Genomic DNA, 25,853 nt, shown 5'->3' on the forward strand with positions numbered 1-25,853 from the left:
CCATGGGGTCACTAAGGGTCGGACATGACTGAGCGACTTCACTTTCACTTTTCACTATCATGCATTGGAGAAGGAAATAGCAACCCACTCCAGTGTTCTTGCCTGGAGAATCCCAGGGATGGGGAAGCCTGGTGGGCTACCGTCTATGGGGTCGCACAGAGTCGGACACAGACTGAAGCGATTTAGCAGCAGCAGCAGCAGAAACTTACAAGATAGAACCCAGAAGGCCCAGGAGTGCAAAACTTAAGAGAACAAGGGAAAACATCACACTGACCCTGGGTTCGAATCCTGGCTTTGAGGCTGGGGGCCCTTAAGCCTGTGATTTGACCTCTCTGGGCCTCAGTTTCCCCATCTGTAGAAGGGGGGAAATCATAAAAGCTACCCTTGAAGGGTCTGAAGGACAATGTGAGGTACATTCTTAGCACAGCTCCTCCCTGATGGTCCAGAGGTTAGGATTCCCATGTTCCCCATGCAGAGGCCCTGGATTCGATCCTGGTCAGTGGAACTAGATCCTGCGTGCTGCAACTAAGACCAGGTGCAGCCAAATAAATATATATATATATATATATTTAAGTTTATTTTTAAAAAGGAAGACTGAACTACCTGAGACTTCCCTAGTGGGTGGTCCAGGTTAGGACTTGGTGCTTTCACTGTCAAGGGCTTGGGTTCAATCCCTGGTCTGGGAATTAAAATCCCACAAGCCGCTGCAAGGATGGGCCAAAAGAAAAAAAAAAAAGAATGAGCTATCATTATTAGAAATGAATGATGAAGTTAGCACTGTCCTTATAATGTTAATATGTTAATATTGTTGGTTAATAATTATGAATTGTAATGTGGACATATTAATAACAAATCATATTTCCATCCCTGGGGTGTCAGCTCACTATCCCATACCTGCTTCCTCTCCCTGTCATCCAGGGAGAGATTGAGAAGCAGTGCGTTGGCAAAGAGTTTCTCCTAAGAGGGCTTGTGTGTGTGCGCTCAGTCGTGTCCGACTCTTTGTGACCCCATGGACTGTAGTCCACCAGGCTCGTCTGTCCCTGGCATTTCCCAGGCAAGAATACTGGAGTGGCTTGCCATTTCCTTCTCCAGGGGATCTTCCCAACCCAGGGATCAAACCCAAGTCTCTTGCATCTCCTGCATTGGCAGGCAGATTCATTACCACTAGATATTTAGGGAGTAAGGAAGCAGGGACCTCCCTGTCAAGCCCTGGGCCCCATAGACTTTACTGCTGCCTGGTAAGCACTTCCTTGGGCTCAAGGCCTCGTGACCCCTGCAGCCACCAGCCCCTATCCCCACAGTTCCTGCAGCCCATCACCCCACTTCATGGTGCTTCCTGCTCACACAGCTTCTTAAAGCCCAGGGCTCTCTCTGCCCCACTCCCTCCTCCATCCTGCCACCCTGAGCCTCCGTGGACCCCAGGGTTCCAGCAACCTCTCCTGTTCACCTGTGTCTTCCCTGTCAGCTTCCGAATGCTAACTTTCTCCTGTCCACACTCCCCATCCCGTTGGGGCTGCTCCCACTGGGCACAGTTCTCCTGCTTGGCTGTCTCTGCCTCAGGGCCAATGACCAGGCTGTGGACTGATGCTCTCACCCCCAAACAGATGGATTGATCCCTTTCACACCAGCATCCCTCATGACCAACATTTCTGGAGGGTTGACCTTGTGTCTGGGGCCACCCTGAGAACTCTGTCTGTTAATTCAGTCCCTCATATCTGTAACCCTGTGAGGCAGATGCTATTTTTTTTTAAGGCTTTTTTTTTTTTTTTAATGTGGACCATTTTTTTTTTAATATCCTTATTTAATTAGTTACAACACTGCTTCCGTTTTATGTTTTGGTTTTTTGGCTGCGAATGTGGGGATCTTGGTTCCCAGATCAGGGATTGAATCTTCACCCCCTTGTAAGACTTGGAAGGCCAAGTGTTAACCATTGGACTGCCATGTCCAACTCTCTGCCACCCCATGGACTACAGCCCGCCAGGCTCCTCTGTCCATGGGATTTCCCAGGCAAGAGTACTGAGTTGCCACTTCGTCCTCCAGGGGATCTTCCTGACCCAGGAACTGAACCTGTGTCTCCTGTGTCTCCTGCATTGGCAGGCAGATTCTTTGCCACTGGGCCACCTGGGAAGTATCATGTGCCTGGTGGTCCATGAGCATAGGACACAGATGGCTACACCAAATATCAATTGTTTTATTTTCCTTTAAGGCGTCTTGCCAATTTTTAGTGTGTAAACCAGCCATCTGGCTTTCCCAGAAGGGAGAAGCTGAGAGCCCCAGTACGGGGAAACTGAGGCTGGGAGGGTCATGATGACAGGAGGTTTTTTTTTTTTGGCCATGCCACATGGCATGTGGGATCTTAGTTCCCTTACCAGGGATCAAACCTGCATCCTTTGCATTGGAAGTGCAGAGTCTTAACCATTGGACCGCCAGGGAAGTCCTGATGGGAAGTATTCTTATCCATGGTAAACGACAAACTAGGTACCTGCTCAGGTGTTGGCTACATAATAACTCATTTACCCTCACGGCACCTCAGGGACTCATGGATGGGTGTTAGTATGAGGCTCCTTGCACAGGTGAAGAAACTGAGGCACGAGGCTGAAGTGACACATCCACAGTTACTGGTCCAGTTAGGTTGCCCACCAGGTCTGTGAGTGCCTCTACTGTTCCATGAGAGAGCAGGAGGGGGTCCCCTCCTCTGCGGCACCTTGACTCGGCCCGCCCAGACCTGCTGGAGAAGTCGCGGGCCATCCGCCAGGCTAAGGACGAGTGTAGCTTCCACATCTTCTACCAGCTGCTGGGAGGCGCCGGGGAGCAGCTCAAGGGTCAGTGTCGGGGGACTGGCTCTGGGGGACTGGGCGCGAGTTGCATGCGGACCCCCTGGGGAGGAGGACGTGGGAGGCGCTAACCTTTGTCCAGCACCTGCTCTATGTTAGGCTCCTGCTGGGTGGCGGCTTCTCTCGCCTCTCGGATCCAGCTGCCTCTCGACTTCCACCGCCCCCAGACTCTGCTATCCTTTGGCTCCTGCTGTCTCCTGGGTCTTGCTCACGCCAGCTCCGCGGGGACATGGCTCCTGCCCACCCTCTCCTGAACCTCCAAGGGGCTCTGCTTCCTCCAGCCGCGTGTTGTGACGACTCCAGCTTTGCCACCGCGTGGTTCCCGATGATGATCGTGGTTTGCGTGGCTTCTGAGCCCCTGCCTCCTGTCTCCTGCCTGAGACCCCTTCTGTCTCCTGCTCTGCGCCCCTCCAGCCCTCTGGCTGCGGAAACGCCCCAGGCTCTCTCTTCTATGGCGGCCCCGCTGCCCTGCGGCTCCCTCGCATTCTGGCTCCTTCCACCCTGTAGCTTGGGTCGCCTTTTGATCCCTCCGCACCCAGCCTCCCGCTCCCGGTGGCTTCCGAACCCACACACGCTCTGCCGCCCGAGCCCTGCTGTCCCGTGGCTTCTGCTAACTCGGGCACCCGCAGCGCTGTTGCTTCTGCCGGTGGGTGCCTCTCACCTGTTCTGGGCAGTTCTGCGTCTTGAGAATCACTATGAAAGGAGGGAAGAGGAAAGGTCTGAGATGTGCTAAGTACCCACTTCACAGGCCAGCCCTTCCCACCAAACCCGTGAAGAAAGGATCTCGACTCATTTGACAGAGGAAGAGCCCGAGGTCCCTAGTGGGGCAGAGATGCATGTCCTCGGGTGGCCATTTAGGAAGCCAGGACACGAGTCTGACGCTACGGCTCATTCTTGACCTTGGCCCCTGCCGTTACCCCTACAGCTGACCTGCTCCTGGAGCCCTTCTCCCACTACCGCTTCCTGACCAACGGGCCGTCTTCCTCTCCGGGCCAGGAGCGCGAGCTCTTCCAGGAGACGCTGGAGTCCCTGCGGGTCCTGGGATTCACCCATGAGGAGATCACCTGTGAGTGAGCCCAGACCCTGCCTGGTAAAGGGTGGGGCTGTGGGCTGCATGGGAAGGAGGGGCACCTGGCCGTTCATGGCTCGGTTTGAAAACTGCAACAGGGAACGGAGAAGGGAGGGACCTTTAAATAGGGGATCAGGAAGGACATGGTGAGATGGTGATGATTGCACGGAGGTCTGGAGAGCTCACATGTGAATGTTGGTGCTATCAGGGAAGGACGGACCAGGCGGCGGAGGGGAGGGACAGTATGCAAAGGCCCTGAGGCAGGAAAGGCATGGTGTGTTTGAGGCATTGAAACTTCTCGAGGGACTTCCCTGGTGGTCCACTGGTTAAGACTCCATGCTTCCACCGCAGGGGCACAGGTTCGAGCCGTGGTCAGGGAACTAAGATCCTGCACACTGCTCAGCATGGCCAAAAAAAAAAAAAGAAACTTGTCTAATTCTCGAATGGCCTCAATTAGTCAGTGACCCAGGTGGTTGGGGAGATGAAGCCGCAGAGGCAGTTGGGGCGGGGGACTTTTTTCTGAGGGCACTAGGGAGCCATGGGAGGGCTGGGAACCGCAGAGGAGCAGCTCTGGGTTGTGTGAAGGCTAGAGGAGGCTGAAATGAGGGTACAGGGAAGACCCTGACTGTGGCCCCGAGTCTGCCCTGGAGCACTGGGCTCATCAGCCCGTGCTCTGCTGCTTTGCCCGCCCCTTTCTCACCCAACAGTACGTTCTGACAACAGTTCATTTGCAGTACTGTTTTCATTTGCCAGGGCTGCCATCATAGAGTACTGTACAAGTGCCTTGCTGGTGTGCTAAGTCGCTCAGTCGTGTCCCACTCTTTGAGACCCCATGGACTATAGCCCTCCAGGCTCCTCTGTCCATGGGATTCTCCAGGCAAGAACACTGGAGTGGATTGCTATGCCCTCCTCCAGGGGATCTTCCTGACCCAGGGATCGAACCTGGGTCTCTTACTTCTCCTGCATTGGCAGGCGGGTTCTTTGCCACTAACACCATCTGGGAAGCCTAAATGAGTGCTTTAAACACGTGAAATCAATCATCTCCCTGTTCTGGAGGCGGGAAGTCTGAGATCAGGGTGTCAGCGGGGTTGGTTGGTCCTAGAAGATTCTGCTTCCTTTCTCTCCCTTGGATTCTGGTGGTTTCCTGACAGCTTGGCTTCCCCTGGCTGGTAGAAGCATCACCTGATCTCTGCCTTCAGCTTCACGGGGCACACCTCCCTGCCTGCACGTCTGTCTGCAGACTCCCCTTTTTATAGGATGCCCATCATTTTGGATTAGGGGTCACTGGACTCCAGTGTAATCCTGTCTTCACTTAAATAATTGCAGCTGCCATGACCCAATACCCAAATCAGGTCACATTCTGTGAGGTCCCAGGCGTTAGGACTTGAATATATTTTTGGAGGGAGTAGAGGGACACGGAGAAGGCAATGGCACCCCACTCCAGTACTTTTGCCTGGAAAATCCCGTGGACGGAGGGGCCTGGTGGGCTGCAGTCCATGGGGTCGCTAGAGTCGGACACGACTGGGCGACTTCACTTTCACTTTTCACTTTCATGCATTGGAGAAGGAAATGGCAACCCACTCCAGTGTTCTTGCCTGGAGAATCCCAGGGACGGGGAAGCCTGGTGGGCTGCCGTCTATGGGATCGCACAGAGTCAGACACGACTGAAGCGACTTAGCAGCAGCAGCAGAGGGATAGGGTTCAACCCATGACACATACATAGAGGGCGAATCTCAGTCTTTTTTGTGGCTGCCTGGCATTTCATTATTTGGATGAACTGTGATTTCTTTCACCAGTCCAGTAGAGAAAGACCCTGATTTCCAGGACTGAGCAGGGGCCAGACTGGGTCTCATTCTCCTCTGGTCTCCGGCGCTGCAGGAGGCCCCGGGAGCTATTGTTGGCTCCAGGGCCAGTGGGGAGGGCTGGAGGCCCAGTGCCAGCTTGGCTGTCCACCCAGGCTGCAAACAGGCCGGGCTTCCTCGGGCATATTGACACAGGGTCCCAGGCCTCCTCGCTCTATTTCCCAACTGCAGGTTGCGTAACTGCCCCGCCTGTGTGTCTCCACTCTCCTCCCTGAGCAGCTGACAAATTTCTGGAGGGAAGTGACGGTGGGGGCCTGGGCCCCGCAGGTCCCTCCTGGCCTCTGGACACAGGTCACCTCAAGTAACCCTCCTGCAGTGTGGTGGGCACGGACAGCAGCCCCGATTTTTGCAAACCTGAGACAGAAATTTTGCAGCACCGACTTCGTGTGTAATGACATAATCTGAATATGATCAAAGGTCATGGTGTGAAAACCGAGTCTCCCCCAGCCCCCCTGAGCCCTAGTTTGCCCACTGTTAAGCTTCCTGCATCTCCTGCCAGAAATATCTTAGACATGAAAGAAAAGACACACATTATTCTCCAGTTCCAGGACTGAGGTTCAGGCATGTGTGTGTGTTCAGTCGTGTCTGATTCTTTTCGACCCCATGGACTGTAACACACCAGGCTCCTCTGTCTGTGGAATCTCCCAGGCAAGAATACTGGAGTGGGTAGCCATTTCCTCCTCCAGGGGATCATCCCGACCGAGGGATCAAATCCACGACTCCTGCAGTACTCTTTCACTCTATTGATGAACTGTGACTCTTGGAACATGTCTGCCCCTTGCAGACGCACTCTTAAGGTGAATGCATCCCATTGCTGTTGGGATGAAACATACCCCCAAAAGGGGGCCAAAACTATTCTTTTTATGATTAAAAAAATTTATTTTTGGCTGTGCTGGGTCTTCACTGCTACTTGGGTCTAGTGAGCCCAGTTGTGGCGAGGCTGGGGGCGGCTGCTCTCCAGTTACAGTGCATGGGCTTCTCACTGCGGTGGCCTCTCGATGCACAGCAGGGGCTCTCGGGTTTGGGCTCAGTAGTTGTGACGCCCAGACTTAGTTGCCCCGTGGTATGTGGGTATGGAGAAGGCAATGGCACCCCACTCCAGTACTCTTGCCTGGAAAATCCCATGGATGGAGGAGCCTGGTGGGCTGCCGTCTATGGGGTCACACAGAGTCGGACACGACTGAAGCGACTTAGCATGTGGGTATCTTCCGGGACCTGGGATCAAACCTGTGTCCCCTGCATTGACAGATGGATTCTTAACCCCTGGGCCACCAGGGAAGTCCCAAGAACATCCTTAGAAGTAGGTCTCTGTGCTCACAGGTGAACAGAACTGCAGCATCAGTTCTTAGCAACGAAATTCTGAGTCCAAGGAGAAGTGCCATTTTAAAATTTTACCCAGCTTAGCAGGACATTTAACGACTGTTTGAAATATCATTCATATACCAAAACATTCACCTATTTAAAGTGTATGAGTCAGTGGCTTTTAGCTTCACAGAGTTGTTCAGCCATCACCAAAATCAATTTAGAACATTTTCAGTGACCCAAGAAGATAACGTGGGCCCCTTTGCAGTCTTCCTGCCAGTTTCTACCACTAACCCTTGAAGGTCATGAATCCCCAGGCACCAACAATGACCTGCTCATGGCTTCTTGGTCTTCAGCTCTAATCTCCATCCCGTCACCGCCATTTTTCTTCCCCTGACTGTTTTTTTTTTTTTTTGGTGGTGCCCCGCGGCATGTGGGATCTTATCTCCTCGACCACGGATGGAACCCGCGGCCCCTGCATTGAAAGCCGAGATTCTAACCACTGGACCGCTAGGGAAATAGCCGCTGTTTTTAGAATCCTGCTGAATCGACCTCGCCGCCGCCCATAAGGGGGCGCTAGTTTCCAAACCCTGCCTCTGTCGCACCTGTTCCCGACGTGGATGCCGGCAGCCGGTGTTGTCACCTTTTTCGCTTCTGCTGGTGTGGCAGGTGGCTGGGGTCTCATAACAGTGTGATTTTGTATCTCCCTTCCAAGGAGTGGGGTCAGGAGGTTTTATTTTTTTCTCTAGACTCCTTTGGACAAAAGAGGAGACAGACACACATAACCCTGGCAGTCCAGTGGTTAGGACTCGTAGGTTTGGGATGGCCCTGGGTTCTATCTCTGACCTGGCAACTAAGATCCTACAAGCCTCACAATTCGGCCAAAAGACAAAAATGAAAAAGGAGACAGGTCCAGGGAAGTGGGGTGTCCGTCCTAGTCAGTACATTTGACCAGGAGGTGGTGGAACCCAGTTTGACTCCAAAGCCAGCCCCTGATCCGCTCCCAGAGAGGCAGATGTGTGCCTCTGGGTCACCCTCGGGAGGCCCAGGGCAGAGAGCACTGGAGGCCGGTGGAGGGAAGCCCTCCACCCCACCCCCGACTTCCCTTCCACACTGGCGCCGTCAGTGCCACCAGGGAGGTTGCGCAGGGAGCCTGGCATGCAGAGAGGCGGGCTCGCGCTCACGTGAGGCCGTCAGAGCATTGCCAGCCCCACGCCCCTACCCTCGCAGGCCGGGGCTTGCTTGCGGTCGGCTGGGCTGAAGTCACCAGGGAGCGCTGACTGCCAACCCCTCAGGCGTCAGGTTCACCAGGTATTCCGCACCTACGCAGGTTGCTAAGCCAACCGTGAAAGGCCATTTAAAGGCCACCAGGGGAACGCGAGTCTGAGTCGGGCCTGACGTTAAGGATGAATGATCATTCAGTTGATGGTGGCCTTGTCCGTCAGGAGATGTCTTCATGTATTTATCTTTTGGGAGGTGTCTCTCTGCTCCCCGCCCCGCAAAACCTCCCAGTGTTTCCGGGATTCTTGGCTGTCCCCATCTAGCCAGCCCCCTGATCCCAGCCCCACCCCGCCCACTGTGCTGCAGGGGGAGGGGATGGAACCCGAGGTCCAGGAGGCCATCGGCTTGCCCAAGATCACACAGCCAGAGAACACCTCCACTCGTTAACCCTTTGTCGTGTATTCATTCATTCTTCATTCATTGGACACCTGATGGAATCTGCGGGCCAGATCTCTGCAGGCACTGGGGGAAAGGAAGCGTGGCCAAAACAGAACAAGCCTCTGTCCCCTGGAGCGCTGAGACCCAGGGAGCATCAAATGACACAAATAGATTAAAGTTGATCCAATGGACGAGTGACCCCTGGAAGGTGCATGGTGCGGTGACTGTGGCGGCCAAGGGCCTGGAGAGGTGGGGGCGTAGTGTCTTGGAAAGGGCAGGGCAACCCCCGGAGGGGGCGGCGCTTGGCTGAGCCCCATTGATCCGCAGGAATTAAGCAGGTCAGGAAGCAACAGTTAGAACTGGACATGGAACAACAGACTGATTCCAAATAGGAAAAGGAGTACGTCAAGGCTGTATGTTGTCACCCTGCTTATTTAACTTATATGCAGAGTACATCATGAGAAACGCTGGGCTGGAAGAAGCACAAGCTAGAATCAAGATTGCAGGGAGAAATATCAATAACCTCAGATATGCAGATGACATCACCCTTATTGCAGAAAGTGAAGAGGAACTAAAAAGCCTCTTGATGAAAGTGAAAGAGGAGAGTGAAAAAGTTGGCTTAAAGCTCAACATTTAGAAAACGAAGATCATGGCATCTGGTCCCATCACTTCATGGGAAATAGATGGGGAAACAGTGGAAACAGTGTCAGACTTTATTTTTGGGGGCTCCAAAATCACTGCAGATGGTGACTGCAGCCCTGAAATTAAAAGACGCTTACTCCTTGGAAGAAAAGTTATGACCAACCTAGATAGTATATTGAAAAGCAGAGACATTACTTTGCCAACAAAAGTCCGTCTAGTCAAGGCTATGGTTTTTCCAGTGGTCATGTATGGATGTGAGAGTTGGACTGTGAAGAAAGCTGAGGGCCGAAGAATTGACGCTTTTGAACTGTGGTGTTGGAGAAGACTCTTGAGAGTACCTTGGACTGCAAGGAGATCCAACCAGTCCATCCTAAAGGAGATCAGCCCTGGGTGTTCTTTGGAAGGAATGATGCTAAAGCTGAAACTCCAGTACTTTAGCCACCTCATGAGAAGAGTTGACTCATTGGAAAAGACTCTGATGCTGGGAGGGATTCGGGGCAGGAGGAAAAGGGGATGACAGAGGATGAGATGGCTGGATGGCATCACTGACTCGATAGACATGAGTTTGAGTGAACTCCAGGAGTTGGTGATGGACAGGGTGGCCTGGCGTGCTGCGATTCATGGGGTTGCAGAGAGTCGGACACGACTGAGCGACTGAACTGAACTGAACTGAGATGGTACTACTCAGAGAAGGTGATGGCACCCCACTCCAGTACTGTTGCCTGGAAATCCCATGGATGGAGGAGCCTGGTGGGCTGCAGTCCATGGGGTCACGAAGAGTCGGACACGACTGAGTGACTTTACTTTCACTTTTCACTTTCATGCATTGGAGAAGGAAATGGCAACCCACTCCAGTGTTCTTGCCTGGAGGATCCCAGGGACGGGGAGCCTGGTGGGCTGCCTTCTATGGGGTTGCACAGAGTCGGACATGACTGAAGCGACTTAGCAGCAGCAGCAGCCAATGGTACTACTGGGCTTCCCTGATAGCTCAGCTCGTAAAGAATCTGCCTGCAATGCGGGAGATCTGGGTTCAATCCCTGGGTTGGGAAGATCCCCTGGAGAAGGGAACAGCTACCCACTCCAGTATCCTAGCCTGGAGAATTCCGTGGACTGTATGGGCCTGGAAGGCCTGTAGGGTGAGGGAAGTCCCAGGGCAAAAGCCTGGGGGCAAGAGAGTGTTGCATGTCGAGAGCGTGGTTGGCTTGGCTGGTTGGAGTGAGGGGACCCTGGGCTGGAGCGGGTGGGAGGATTGGGGACAGGGTGTACCAAGGATCCTGACAACGGACTAGATTGAATCCCAGAGGTAGTGATGATTGTGGAGGGGATTCTTGCCCCCTAAAGTGGCAAGCTGAAGTTCATTCACGAACACATTGATGGAGGGCTTAGAAGCAGTTAGAAGATGAATAAGGAACCGATAGACAAGGAGTTATGACCTCGGTGGAAAAATGAATATTTGTTGCACACCCCGGCGTGTCCCACAAACTCTACCAAAGCCTTTTTCCTTTTTTCTTTGAGAGCTAGAATTCACATACCAGTAAAATTCACCATTGTCAAGTACGCAGCTCAGTATTTGTATTAATACTGTATTCCCAAGGCTGTGTGATCATCAGTGCAATCTCACTGCCTAATTCCAGAAACTGAGTCTTTTCTCAGCAGTGATTTTTTTTCCAGACTAGGTCTTACATTTGAAAGGGTATGAAGTTAAAAAAAAAAAAAAAAATTAAAGGTATGTGATTGTTCCAGTGTCCTGGGCTCCCAGGAGGCCACCTCGGTTAGCAGTTTCTTGTGTGTCCTCCAGAGCAAGGCTTCTTGAAGCTGTCAAGCCAGTGACCACCACCCTCTCCACTTCTGTTTTCAGAGATTTTAAAGAATATTTATTTATTTGGCCGCACCGGGTCTTACTTGTGGCATGTGGGGTCTAGGTCCCCAGCTAGAAATCTAGGTCCCCAACTAGAAATCAGTCTTAGCCACTGGACCACCAAGGAAGTCCCTTAGGGATTTTTTTAAACCCTCTTTATTTTGAATAATTTCAGGTTTACAGAAAAGTAGTGGAGAGTCCACAAAAACGTTGCATGCCTTCTCCCAGACTTCTCAAGTGTCACCACCTTGCTACGTCTACTGTATGCTCGTCTGTCTTTCTAATTACTTGTTCTGAGTCGTTTGAGAGTAAGGGTGTTGCCCAGGGCCCCCTTCACCCCTCGTGTTAGTTCCTGATGGCCGCTGACACAGATGACCACAAATGTCGTAGCTCATAATAACACGTTTACTCCCTGACCAGAAGTACTTCCCTCCCCTGGTCAGAAGTTGAAAATCAATCTTACTGGTTAAAATCAAGGTGTCAGCAGAGCCGGTCCCTTCTGGAGGCTCTGGGGAGATTTGTTTTCTTGTCTTTCTCAGCTTCCAGAGGCCACCCACATGCCTTAGCTTGTGGCCCCTTCTTCCATCTTCAAAATGCGTTGCTCTAGGGAATTCCCTGGCAGTCTAGTGGTTAGGACTTAGTGCTTTCACTTTTGGGGCCCAGGCTCCATCCCTGGTCGAGGAACTAAGATATCTCAAGCTGTCTGGCCAGGCCAAAAAAGGGAAAACAGAAACAAAGAACATCACTCTAACCGCTGCTCACGTGGCCTGCCCCATTGGCCTCCCTCTTAGAAGGACCTTCCCGTTACATTCAGGACCCACCTGGATAATGCGAGACTAATCTCCTGTTTTGAGACCCTCAGTTTCATCACGTCGGTTAAGTCTGTTTCTCCCTTCAAGGTAACATTCGTGGGATTCAGGCCGTGGACATTTGGGGCAGGGACATTATTCATCTCACCACCCCCTGAATCTGTCAGTGCATACTGCCCAAGAACATTCTCTGACACAAACGCAGCAGTGTCATCATTAGGAAATTAACATTGGCAGTATGGGTACTGTTTATCTAATCCACAGACCTTATGCCAACTGTCCCAGTAATGTCCTTTATGGCAAAAAAAATTTTTTTTTTCACAGACCTTATGCCAATTTCCCCAGTAATGTCTTTTATAGCAAAACAAAAAAACAAAAAAAAAGTTACGCACACGCACACTTCCCCAGTCCAAGATCACACACGTTGCATCTAGCTGTCACACTTTACTCTTCATCCATCTGGAACTGGTCCTGAATTTTTCTCTATCTTTTGCGACCTTGACACTTTGGGAGATTAAAGGCTAGTTGTTTCCTCAGTGTGGGAGCACTTTCTCTTGATTAGATTCGGGTTATGTGTTTTTGGCACGGGTCTCCCAGAAGAGTTCCCTGCCCTCTCCACCTCCCACCACGCTTTTCTCCTAAGTAAACGTTGTGCAGGAGCTTATGTAGCACAGACGCCAAAAAGTGAGCTTGGCGCCGAAGCACCCAGCTTGGGAAAGTTTCTGCAAGTGACACCCTGTATGATCAGCACCTGAAGTCCCCGCAAGCTCCTTCCGGTCACCAGAAACCCCTGTAACCTGGCATCTAACAGCATGGAGTTATTTTGTTGTTGCTGTTCAGTTGCTCAGTCATGTCCGACTCTTTGTGACTCCATGACTTTGTTCAAACTCATGTCCATTGAGTCAGCGATGCCATCCAATCCTCTCATCCTCTGTCGCCCCCTTCTCCTCTTGCCCTCTTGAATTTGGAACAGATTATTCTGCCTGCTCTTGAATTTGGAGCAAGCAGACCCACAGACTCTGTGCACTTTCCTTTTTAAAAATTACTTATTTGGCTGCATTAGGTCTTAGTTGAAGCACTTGGGATCTTTGAGTCATGTGGACCTTTCATTATGCCACCTGGATTCTGTAGTTGTGGTGCAAGAGCTCAGTTGCTTGGCAGCATATGGACCGTAGTTCCCCAACAGGGGTTGAACCCAGACCGCTTGCATTGGAAGCACCAGTATCAACCACTGGATCACTAGGGAGGTCCTGACCAAATCTAGATCAAGTTCTGAACAAAACAAAAGACCATAGTGACTACCCTCTTGGAAAATGCACTGGGTATTAAAACCAAACACCAAACACTTTCGTGTGTATATGTAAAGCAGCTCGGATTAGTCTCAGAGCATTTGAAACCATTATTCATAGACACGAATGTCCACTGGGACGTTTCGAAATCACTCAGGATGTGGATATCTCTTTGTGAACAGACAGGCTTCTGCGTCACGTCTGGTGCCCACCCGCGCAGCCTCTGTGATGTCCAGAAACACCCCAATATGTTGCTGGGGTGGCGCCCATCCCTGTGCCAACCAACCCCTGCACGTTCCCATGATGTCCTCTAGGGGGCAGCATTGCCCACTTATGGCGAGATGTCTAAGCCCTTTGGTGCGTGCGTGCTAAGTCGCTTCAGTCGTGTCCGACTCTTGGCGACCCCGTGGACCGTAGCCAGCCAGGCTCCTCTTCACAGACATGCAAATACAATCCATCTTTTACAGTGTCCGAGTTGGAGAAATCAGCTACACACGGCAGTTATTTGTAACCCCCAAGCCAACAGTCCTGGTGTTTGTGTGGTCCTTGGGGTCATTCATAGAGGAGTGAAAGTTTTGAGCTGCCCAGGGTGCACCCAACCGAGGTCCCGGGGGCTGCATTCCGCTTTCTTGTTCTAGCTCATACTGCAAACCAGTATCCTTTCTGCAACCTACTGAGTGCCACGTTTTTCACTTTGGGGATGCTTTTGGTTGGCGATTTCACTGTTTGAAATGCTCCCCCAAGCATAGTGCTTAATGCCATCCGGTGTCGCTAGGAGCAAAAAGACTGTGATGCTGGGTACAGAGAAAATAGGTGTGTAAGAAAAGCTTCCTTCAGGTTCCAGTTATAGTGAATGTTGGTTGTGAGTTCAATGTGATCAATGCTATATATATATTAGATAAGGTGTCTTTAACATTTTTTTTTATTGAAATATAGTTGATTCACAATGTTGTGTTAATTTCTGCTGTACACCAGAGTGACGTATACATATATATATGTGTGTGTATATATATATAGTTTTTTATATATAAATCTTATATACATAACTTTATAAAATGGACTAGTGTGCATAGCCCGCCAGGCTCCTCTGTCGATGGGATTCTCCAGGCAAGAACACTGGAGTGGGTTGCCATGCCCTCCTCCAGAGGATATTCCTGACCTAGGGATTGAACCTGTGTTTCCTGTGGTTCCTGCATTACAGGTGGATTCTTTACCGCTGGGCCACCAGGGAAGCCCAAAACAGATATGAGCAGACACCAAATGGCAATAAAGCAAACCTCGTATATAAAATCTCCTGGAGAAGGGAATGGCAACCCATTCCAGCATTCTTGTCTGGAGAATCCCATGGACAGAGGAGCCTGGCGGGCTATAGTTGATAGGATCGCAAGGACTCAGACACGACTGAAGCGACTTAGCATGGACGCACATCTGTAAAATACAGAATTCATTTATCCATTCAGGTATTTTAAGACCTGCCTGGAGTCAGGTGGAGGTGTAATTTGACATAAGGTTTTAAGCTAGATTTATTTTTAAAATTTTACTTTTGTAATTGAGGAATTGAAGTATAGCTGATGAATTATGTGTTAGTTTCACATGTACAGCACAGTGATTCAGTTATATGTGTATATATCCTTTTTCAGATGCTTTTCCATGGTAGGTTATTACAAGAGGCTGAGTATAGTCCCTGGGCTATGCGGCACGTCCTCGTTGTCTCTGCTGGGTTTCTGAGGGGCTAGTTCACACCCTCTGCCACGTGTCGTGACCTCTCTCTCTGCTGCCCCTTAGCCATGCTGCGGATGGTCTCGGCCGTTCTCCAGTTTGGCAACATCGTCCTAAAGAGAGAACGGAACACCGACCAAGCCTCCATGCCCGACAACACAGGTACCACCACTGGCCTGCTACCCACCCTCATACAGAGCTGCCTCCCCCCAGGCCCGCCCTGATTTCCTGCCCTTGGCTGAATCTTTACTGAAAAACACCTTCCACTCTTTACTTGATTATGCAGAGTGTGAGCTCTGCTGAGAACGTGAACAACACCAGTGTGCCAAAGAGGGGGTGGGCAGGGTCCTCCATCATCTCAGCCCCTCCCAGAGAATCACCATTAGCGCTGGGCATGTCTCCTCCTGGCCTCTGTGCTTTGCTTTTTTTTGCCTTTCAAAAGCAGGAGTATAGTTGATATTCCTTTTTTTATCAAAATGAAAATAGCTCTGCTTCTTTATTATAAAATAATACAATCTGGATGGGGAAGAAACTCTGGCAAGACAGCGAAGGATAAAGGCAGGGAAATTACCCATAATTACTGCTCACATTTTGGGGCAGCTCTCTCTGGGCTTTGTTCTATGTCTATATCAATGTGGAGATAATTATCACAGAAATGGAATCGTGCTTGACACCCCCTTCCCCTTGGGATGGGAAGAGCTTGCTGTCCTGATTATGAAACCCTATGGGCTCATTTTCAAAAGCTGTGCGACACAGAGCATATGAAGGAATGGGCATCCCTCTTTCTCTCTCGTTTTTTTTTTTCGTGGTGGTGGGATGTATACCAATATCAGTACGGAGCCATGCAGTATTCAGGATCTTAATTCTGAACCAGGGATCAAACCTGCGCCCCTTGCAGTGGACGCTCAGAGTCCTAACCACTGGGCCACTAGGGGAATCCGGAAGGAGCATCTCTGATAGTGTCATTGATCTGAGCTATTCCTGTGACATCTGGTGGGTTCACACACCCAGCAGGTGTGTGGTATGAACTCATTCATTCATTTGGTTTACATATTGGGGTCAACAAAGACTTTTAAAATGGTCCACATTAAAAAAAAAAAACAAAAAAACCTTAGAAAAAGTTCACATGGAGGGCTTAGAACCCTGATAGGCCATCCTGTTACTGGCAGTGTGGTACTCCGTGCTGGGTTTGGGTTTTTGTGTGTGTGTGTGTGTTTTTTTTTTTTTCCATTTAAAGATATTCTTGGATAAGGCAGAATCACTGCAGATGAATTAGAAATTGCAATTGCAGAGAGAGAGACAGATTTAAATCTTCATCACCTCTCAGAAATAACCACTGCTGAAAAACTTCTCCTAGGTGTATTTCCTTTTTGCTGGTGCTGAGTATTTGTAGTAGCTAACTTCCCATGATGCAAGTGATAGAAGCTTCGAAACACTTCTTAACGATCATTTTAATTCAGAGGCGAAAGAAGAAACATAACTGCCCGCACAGTCCTGCCTCCATCTTCTGCCAAAAGAGCCGTTGACATTTTGGCAATTATTTTTCCTACAGAAGTAAGGAAGATCAATGAATTTTTAAAGATTTCTTTTGGGTTTGGCCACCTCAATGGATTCTTATTCCAAGAGCTGTCCCCCCAACATCTTATTGAGACACTTTCCAACGTACAGAAAAGTTCAAGGAATTTTATACCAAACACTCAGATCCACCACCAAGATTCTACCATTGACATTTTACCACATTTGCTTCATCGATTATCTTTCCATCCTCTGTTCACTTGTCTTTTTTTCCTGGCACATTTCAAAGTTGCAGATACTGATAAAGACCCTTCAGCATGGGTATCATTTACTGGCGTCCAACATTTGTTTACAATTTTTTCTTGAACTTGAAGTGAAACATACATATCATGAAATGTACATGGCTTAAGTGTACCACGTAACAATTTATAATTATTGTTTACTTATTAAATAATTATTTATAATAATAATACTTAGTGGCTGCAGAACACTCGTTCAAATGGATGGACCCTGACTCTCTAACCAATCCCCAACCATTGGGCATTCAGGTTGCTTCCTGGTTTTCTCTATTGTAAATAACACTATGATGGACACCCTCTTAGTCCAGCCTTTACTCACCTCCAGGTTTATTTCTGCCAACTTGGGGTCCCAGGAGGAGAATTGTTAGGCCAGAAAACACACACTTTTAGGACCCCTAATGCCTCTAGCAGGAAAGGCTGGGGTCCCACCAACAGCTGGGGAGGTCGCACCCTCTCCCCCACTCCTCGCTGTCCCCACCTCCCAGTGCTGACCCCATCTTGGTGCCTCTCGCCCTCAGCTGCACAGAAGCTCTGCCGCCTCCTGGGCCTGGGGGTGACGGATTTCTCCCGCGCCCTGCTCACCCCCCGCATCAAAGTTGGCCGGGACTACGTCCAGAAAGCACAGACCAAGGAACAGGTGGGCGAGGCTGGGGGCAGTGGGTACAGGGAGAGTCCTGGATTTTTAAGCAGTTTATGCCTGTTCTTTCTCACTCACTCAGCAAACTTTGGCTGAATATCTGTTCAATTACCAACTCTGGTCTAGGTGTTAGCATAAAGGCAGTCGTGGAAACAAGGACCATGCCTTCAGGGAGCTCAAGGTAGTAAGGAATCAGATAATAGAAGAAACAGGGAGGCTTTCTATGCAGAGAGGGGTTGGGGTGGTCAAGAAAGCCTTCTCAGAGGAGGTGACATTTGAATTGAGGCTTGGATGGTTTAAGACAAAGGGAATAGCATGTGTAAAGGCCCTGAAGGTGGAACAAGCTTGGTGAGTTGGGAACATTAAAGAGATCAGTGAGGCTAGAGAGTTGGGGAGAGGGTGATAGAAGCTGCAGCCAGAGAGGTTGGAAGGGGACAGATTATCCAAGGTCTTAAGGGCTACAGTAAGGAGGTGAGTTTTCTTCAAAGTGCTTTAGGAGGTCAGTGAGGATGTAAGCCAGGGACCAATTCGATTCAGTTTGTCTTTTATAAAAATTCCCTTGTCTGCTATGTGGAGAATTGGCTCCAGGGGGCACCGGTGCAAGCAGAGAGACAGGAGGAAGCCTCTGTCACAGTCCAGGGAAGCGACGATAGCGGCACGCACACAGGGGGTGCGGGGAGAGGTGAACACGGACCAGCTATTTTCAGAATCCAATTCTGGGCTACAGCCTCCGCCTGACCCTCAAGTGCACTCGAGGTGCTGGCACAGTGGGGGACAGGAGACTGTCACACTGATCCAGGTTCCACTCTCAGTGAAAGAGCGGATGAAGAATCTGTGGCACAGAGAGGTTTATTCGCAGGCCTCAGGTCACACAGCCTCTAAGTGGCAGAGCTAGGATTCCAACCTTGGTGTCAGGCCCAGACCCCACTCTCTTCCCTGTTTTACAGTGGAAATTGGTTCAAGCGTTGGGTGGAGGATTCATGAACTAATGAGCCCCCAAGCACCTTATACAGGGCCTGGCACACAGTAGGCCTTCAGTAACCGTCCGCCAGTGTTAATGTCATCACTCTTGATCACCCATGAGGGGGCGGCGTCTGCACCCAGAGTCCCCCCGCCAGCCCCCAGGGGACGGGACCAGGGCCGCTGACGGGCAGGCCCAGTCCTCACTGTGCGCCCCGCCCCGCAGGCTGACTTTGCGCTGGAGGCATTGGCCAAGGCCACCTACGAGCGCCTCTTCCGCTGGCTAGTCCTACGTCTCAACAGAGCCCTGGACCGCAGCCCCCGGCAGGGCGCCTCCTTCCTAGGCATCCTGGACATCGCGGGCTTTGAGATCTTCCAGGTCTGCTCTTTGTGTCTGGTGGGGGCTGGGAGGGCTCCACCATGCTGTCCTGGCTCCCCTTCTCTGGGTCCCTGTCCCCCTCTCCCTGAGTCCCTGTCCCCTTCTCCCTGGTCTCTGTCCCCCTTTCTCTGGCCTCTGTCCCCTCTCTGGGTCCCTGCCCCCCTCTCCCTGGGTCCCTGTCCCCTCTTCCTGGGTCTCTATCCACCCCCACTGGGTCCCCACCCCTCTCTCTCATGCGTCCCTTCCCCACTGCAGCTGAACTCCTTCGAGCAGCTCTGTATCAATTACACCAATGAGAAGCTGCAGCAGCTATTCAACCACACGATGTTCGTGCTGGAGCAAGAGGAGTACCAGCGCGAGGGCATCCCCTGGACCTTCCTCGACTTCGGCCTCGACCTGCAGCCCTGCATCGACCTCATCGAGCGGCCGGTGAGTGCACAGCTCCTCCCGCCCCACCCTGCCGCTCACCCGCATCTCCTCTGCCTTCCTTGTCGCCTTGGTCCAGCCCCTCCCCTCGCCGGGCCTCGGGCTTCTCCATCAGTTAAATGGGGAAAACGGTCTAGATCTGTGTGACCCCTAGATGATTGGAACCCAGAATGTGCCTACAAGCAGCCCGGCTCCAATCAAGGGCTGATTGACAGCTAGAACGGTGATAGTTGTTCTCCTGTTTGCTAGTAGGTCCCAAGTGGCACAAGAGCTAAAAATTAGCAGCAACCTAAGTGTCCAGTTTTGGGGGATCTGACTTAACGCTTCTCCCTGCTCTGTCAATGGTCAGGCCAACCCCCCCGGACTCCTGGCTCTGCTGGATGAGGAGTGCTGGTTCCCAAAAGCCACGGACAAGTCCTTTGTGGAGAAGGTAGCCCAGGAGCAGGGTGGTCACCCCAAATTCCAGAGGCCAAGGCACCTTCGGGATCAGGCCGACTTCAGTGTCCTGCATTATGCGGGCAAGGTAGGGAACAGGGAGTGGTGGGGCAGCCTTGAGGCACGTGGGTGGGAGTGAGGATGAAGGGAGGATGCAAGGGGAAAAGTCACAGCCAGGCCAGGGGCCAGGAGTGAGGACTCTGATGAAGTCAGCAAAGCCTTCCTCAAGGCGGGGATATTTGCAGTAGGTTTTGAGGGATGAATAGGAGTTCACCAGGTGGAGAATTAGATGCGTTTTATTCATTCATTGGAGAAGGAAATGACAACCCACTCCAGTATTCTTGCCTGGAAAAGTCCATGGACAGAGAAATCTGGTAGTCTACAGTCCATGGGGTCACGAAGAGTCAGACATGACTGAGCGACTTCACTTTCCTTTCCTTATTCATTCATTTGGCCAACGTATGCCTTTTGTGTGCTCAGCCCTGTGCTGAGCAAAGCTGGGGACCCACGTCAGACATGATTCTGTCCTCACAAAATTCCTTATCTGGGAGGGAGACTAATACAGACCATTGGGATAAAAGGCTGATGGTGCCTTAACGGAGGCAGCTACAGAGAGTATCAAAGTCCAGAGGAGGAAAGCCAAGGAAGGTCTCGCAGAGGAGACTGATGCTTGATCGAGCTCTAAATCAAAGGTCAGGGACTTCCCTGGTGGTCCAGTGGCTAAGACCCTGCATTCCCAATTCAGGGAGCCGGGGTTTGTTCCCTGGTCGGGGAACTAGATCCCACATGCCACAACTAAGAGCCGGTGCAGCCAAATAAATAACTAAAGGATCAGCAAGCATTTTCTGCCACTACTTTCAGCTTTGTGGAGCAGTCTCTGGCACAACTACTCAGTTCTGCCATCAAAGCACAGAAGAAGCCACAAGTTCACACATAAATGAAAGCTGTATTCCAATAAAACTTTATTCACAAAAGGAGGTGGCAGGCTGAATTTGGCCTGTGGACAGGGGCTGTCTGGCAACCCCTCGTCTAAATGATGAGTAACACTTAGCGGTGAAGGACGTGTGGAGAGGGGCGGTCTTCAGGCTGTGGGAACCACATACCCCAGGGCTGAGTGGCAGGAGACCCGTGTGTCCTGTCCGAGAACTCAGCTGTTTCCCACACACTTTCTAAGATTGCCCGCGTGCCCAGTGCTGTGCTGGACTCTGACTCAGACTCAGACCCTGGCCTCTGGGAGCCACGCCGGAGGGTGGGGCAGGAGGGCACAGGCAGGGACTCGTGGTGGTCCAAGATTGTGACTCCCTGGGGAAGGAGCCGGCCCTGTGAAAATCCGCGGGGGGCGAGTCACAGGAGGCGGGAACGGCAGGCGTCAAGAACCTGAGGTGGAAAGGCGCTTGCACGTTTGAGGAAGAGTGTGGCTGAAAAAATAAGGAAAGAAGTGATGATACTGGGTGAGGTCATGGAGGCGGGGGCAGAGTTCTCCCAAGCGAAAGGCAGAAAGGGAGAAGAGCCAGGCGGCGGGTGGATGAAGTTCAGGAGAGGGACACAAGGTGGCGCCAGCGCGCTCGTGAGCCGTGAGCACGCCCTCCGTCCCCACCTGGGGGTTTTCAGCGCTTCTGGGAGGCTCCTTGGGAAATCCGAAGAGCCTCAGTCCACTCCCGCACCACCCTCCTCTGCCCGATCTCATTCAGGTCGACTACAAGGCCAACGAGTGGCTGATGAAAAACATGGACCCTCTGAATGACAACGTCGCAACCCTGCTCCACCAGAGCACAGACCGGCTGACGGCAGAGATCTGGAAAGACGGTGAGGACGCGCTTCCCCCGGCCCTGTCCCCGGAGCTCTGTGCCTCCCTTCATTGTTTCTGAACCTGACTTGTCCGCTCAGATACGGACCTGGTATCAGGACCGACAGCCTCACAATAGTGTTTCCAGTTAGTGACTGAGGGATCCATATTTCAAACCAGCTTTGCACCAAGTGGTAAAACACTCCAGCTTAATCAGAAATGAAACAAGGATGCCCCCTGACAACACTGCTGTGAAATACTGTTTTGGTGATAGTAGTTTATGCAATCAGACCAGCAAAATAAACGAGCATATGAATAGTCAAAAGGAAGCTATGAAGTTAATTGTAGATGTCATATGCTACCCCCCCCCAAAAAAGATCAAGAGATTTGACTGAAAAAGAATGAATAACAAGAGAACTCAGATGAGTGATGTTTTACATGTTAGTCAACTTTCAGACTTTGCTTTCCCTTCAGGGATTCAGGGAAGAAGGAAGGAGCAGAAACCAAGAGAGAGTTTTGGTTTCCCGCTCCAACAAGACCCATGTGAGTTTGGCCATCAGTCTTTTCAGATGGACACTCCTAGGAGGCAGATAGAAAAGCTGTGTCCATGCTTGTCTCCTATCCTTAGAGGAAGTTTGAGAGATGATTTATAAAACTAGCAAAACCCGCCTCTCCGTTTTCCCTGATTCCAGGTTTCCAGAATCTGTCAATTGTTTTAATCTTGTATTGAAGTAGAAATGTCCACCCATGCAATTACACAAGAAAACAAAATAATCAAGAACAGTCATTCCAAAACAAACTCAGAGCAAAATGGCATAGGGCATCTTGCTACAGTGAGCTGATTTTAGACAGTATCTCATGCTGTTTATACAAGAAGGTTTGAAAAGCAGTGTTTGAGTTTCAGTAACAGAACCAGAAGGACTTCCCAGGTGGTGCTAGTGGTAAAGAACCCACCTGCCGATGCAGGAGACATAAAGACACAGGTTTGATATCTGGGTCGGGAAGATCCCCTGGAGGAGGAAATGGCAACCCACTCCAGTACTCTTGCCTGGAGAGTCCCATGGACAGAGGAGCCAGGCGGGCTACAGTCCACAGGGTCGCAAAGAGTCAGACACAACTGAGAGACTTAGCATGCACACACGTGCAACAGAACCAGGTTCTGCTGAGAAACATCTCCTTCAGACTGAATATCTCCCCTCTCAACCTCCTTAAAATTCATGCCCTATTCGTGGCCACGTGACGTTCCCCCTAACCCCTCACATGCTCTACCCCACGTATGCTTGGCTCTCATAGGCTTCAAGAGAGAAAGTAGAAGTGGCAAAGCCTCTCGAGTGTCCTAGTCTGAAACCCAGCACAGTATTGTCTCCTCCACAGTTCTCCCAAACAAAGCACGTCCTAAGACTAGCCCAGATTCAAGGAGCTGCCAGTCCCAGAGTGGGATGGGGAACTGGGGCCATTTCTGCATCAGTCTTCACTACAGCTGCCCTGAGTCCAGAGTCGGCTTTGCTTTCTGGCATCCTGACAGCTCAGCATTGGGTACCCAGCATCCTTGGCAGCTCAGGGGAAGAGACCAGTGAGACATGCTCTCTTCAGGGAGGCAAACGCAACAAGCTGGGTGGGAACCTTGAGTTAGTCCTGAGCTTCCTGGCAGCCAGGGCAAAAAGGGGATACCTAATAAAAACAGATACAGACCCAACCTCTAGGGAAAGAGGTTTTCTTCCCCCCACCCCCACAACCCTGGGCATTAAATTCTCAGAGGACATTTATCCTTTCAGCCAACGTTGGTGCCATCACTAGTCAACATAAATGTGAATAGGACAGTCTCCCTGGCTTAAAAGTTCATGGTCCAGTGGTTAAAACTCTGCCCTTCCAATGCAGGGGGCTGAAGTTCGATTCCTGATCAGGGAACTAAATGCTACATGCTGCACAGTGTGACCAAAAGAAAAAAAAATTTATGGCTAAGGTCAGGTTTCCGCTCCTGCTTTGCTGTGCGCTGTTGACTGATAACCCTCTCTTTTTCTTTCCTGCCGCCTTCTCTGTCCTCTCATGCCGCTCCCCTTGCATCTCCCACCCCATCTCCCTGACTCTCCCCCATCTGTCCTCACCGCCCCCCCAGAACACGGGGGCTTGCAGCAGTTCTCTTTCCTTGGCTCCTTCCCACCGTCGCCCCCAGGATCTTCAGGGAGGCACAGCTCTGCCATTTCTCCATCAGGGGGTGGGTGTTGCTGTGCATCAACGGGTGAGATTTCCTGCACGAGGAGGGTGGGCCCTTTGGACCGGGAACCTGTTTTGAATGTCTATCCCTTTTCCTCTCCATCCAGAGATCTTCCCCTTGTCTTTTCCCCCCTCTTGTCGGCTCCCTCAGCAGTTTCCAGATTCTTTGTAGCAGCATAAGGCCTTCTTCAAACTAAACCATATGTAAAAATACAAACAATTATGACAGTATTAAGCTCATTTGGGGTTTTTTGTAACATTGTACAAAAACCCGGATGAATCTTTTGGCCACCCCTCTATCAGCTGGCATTAACAGAGCATATAGTGTGTGCTGTGCACTGCACAGAGCCCTTTACTATTATTAACACATGGAATCCTCCAGACACCCAATCAGGTGTTACAGCTCTTACCCTGTTATAGATGAGGATGTGGAAGCCCAGAGAGGTTAAGTCACCTGTCTGAGGTTACGCAGCCAGTAAGGGACCGAGCTGGGATTCGAACCCAGAGCCTCCCCTCTCATCTGTCCTTCCGATGATAACTAGGAGCATGGCGGTGGGGGCAGGGAGACTTAGTCCTGGGGAGGGAAAATGTCATATCTGAACCCTCACTGCTCACCAAGCTCTGCTTTCTGAGAGAATTATCTATTGATTCCATAACCCTCACGACTGGGGATTGCAGGCCATCAGATTCTGCCCCAGCTGCAGGTCCTGGAACCGCACGTAATTTAATACATTGAATTTGTGACAAAGGAGAGGCTATTGCTCTCTAGCTGAAGTGACAGCATCAAATAATAAAGTTACAGAACCTTCCTGGTGGCCCCATGGCGAGGGTGCCATGCTTCCAGTTCAAGGGCCCTGGGTTCGATCTCTGCTCAGGAAACTAGATCCCATGTGTGACAAATAAGACCCAGCCAGCCAAATAAATAAATAAATATGTATTTTTAAAAGACAAAGTTACCATCAGGCCTTTCTGGGAAAATGGTGACTGTGGAGGTAGTTGGTATTATTTGTTCTTTCTTTTCTTTTTTAAAATTTATTTTTTATTTTTGGCCTTATTTTAAATATTACCTTATTTCAAATATCATAATAAAGCCACATTTCACTGCATTTTTAACATGAGACTGTTTTAAGTTCCTAAAAATGCACCTGTGGTTATCACCCTTTTCTTTCTCTGTGCCTCAGTTTCCTCATCTGTCAAATGGGGGTGACTCTTATAGGCTTATAAATAAGCCAGTGTATGTCAAGTGCTTTGAGCAGAACCGGGCAGAGAATTGGTGCGAAGGAAGCATTTGGTATCATCATCATCATTTGCTGATAAGGAAAATGGAGAAGAAGGGTCAGGGTTTGAGAGGATTCACACCACTTTGGTTCAGATCCTGGATCTTCACATCCTAAGTTGTGTGGCCTTGGGCACAGTTGTCCAGCTTTCTGAGCCTCAGTTTGCTCGTCAGCCCAATGAGCTGATGATACCTGCCTTGCTGGGCTATGAGAGATGGCTCATATACAAAGTATCAGGTCTTATAAATAATGAGATCCTTGACTTCTGCCAACTCAGTCCCCTAAAACTGACCCCTGACTTTATTCTTTCTCCCACAGTGGAGGGCATCGTGGGGCTGGAGCAAGTGAGCAGCCTTGGGGATGGCCCGCCTGGTGGCCGCCCGCGCCGGGGCATGTTCCGGACAGTGGGACAACTCTACAAGGAGTCCCTGAGCCGCCTCATGGCCACACTCAGCAACACCAACCCCAGCTTCGTCCGCTGCATCATCCCCAACCATGAGAAGAGGGTGAGTGACCTGGCCTGGGGAGGGAAGGTGGCTCTGGGAGGAGGAAAAGTCCCAGTCACTGAATTTAGTTGGAGCTATGTCTGGTCACTGAATTTAGTTGGAGCTATGTCTGGTCCCAGGCTCACTTCTGGCTGTCTGTCTGTGTGACTTTGAGTACATTGCTTTCCCTCCCAGGCTCATGGCCCTGTCAGGAAAATTCATTCATTCATGGGGCTTACATTTTATCGAGCACCTACTAAGTGCCAGGTGGTAGGGATACAGTGAAATCAAGGAGGGCTCCCTGGAGGAGGTGAGGTCTGAGCTTGGAAGGATAAGTGGTATTTCAAGCTGCTTGTGCAAAAACCCAGTAGTTGGTTGGAGTATGAAGTGTGCAAGG

At 50.7% G+C, this 25,853-nt stretch overlaps 1 protein-coding gene across 4 annotated transcripts in view; it reads left to right on the plus strand.

Moving 5' to 3' along the window:
* The window catches only part of MYH14 (myosin heavy chain 14), a 78,788-nt gene that overhangs the window by 16,485 nt on the left and 36,450 nt on the right, over positions 1 to 25,853 (plus strand). For 3 of the 4 annotated variants that reach the window (XM_061386110.1, XM_061386109.1, XM_061386108.1), the window contains 9 exons: positions 2,724 to 2,822; positions 3,760 to 3,900; positions 15,110 to 15,205; positions 17,376 to 17,494; positions 18,681 to 18,833; positions 19,089 to 19,262; positions 19,609 to 19,782; positions 21,386 to 21,500; positions 25,290 to 25,477. In XM_061386110.1, coding sequence (XP_061242094.1) covers positions 2,724 to 2,822; positions 3,760 to 3,900; positions 15,110 to 15,205; positions 17,376 to 17,494; positions 18,681 to 18,833; positions 19,089 to 19,262; positions 19,609 to 19,782; positions 21,386 to 21,500; positions 25,290 to 25,477 — 1,259 coding nt within the window. Of the gene's footprint in view, positions 1 to 2,723; positions 2,823 to 3,759; positions 3,901 to 15,109; positions 15,206 to 17,375; positions 17,495 to 18,680; positions 18,834 to 19,088; positions 19,263 to 19,608; positions 19,783 to 21,385; positions 21,501 to 23,596; positions 23,696 to 25,289; positions 25,478 to 25,853 lie in introns of all 4 variants that reach the window. The other variant, XM_061386111.1, reaches the window with a different exon arrangement.

Source organism: Bos javanicus, chromosome 18 (genome assembly GCF_032452875.1).
Source record: "Bos javanicus breed banteng chromosome 18, ARS-OSU_banteng_1.0, whole genome shotgun sequence".
NCBI classification, from domain to species: Eukaryota; Metazoa; Chordata; class Mammalia; order Artiodactyla; family Bovidae; genus Bos; species Bos javanicus.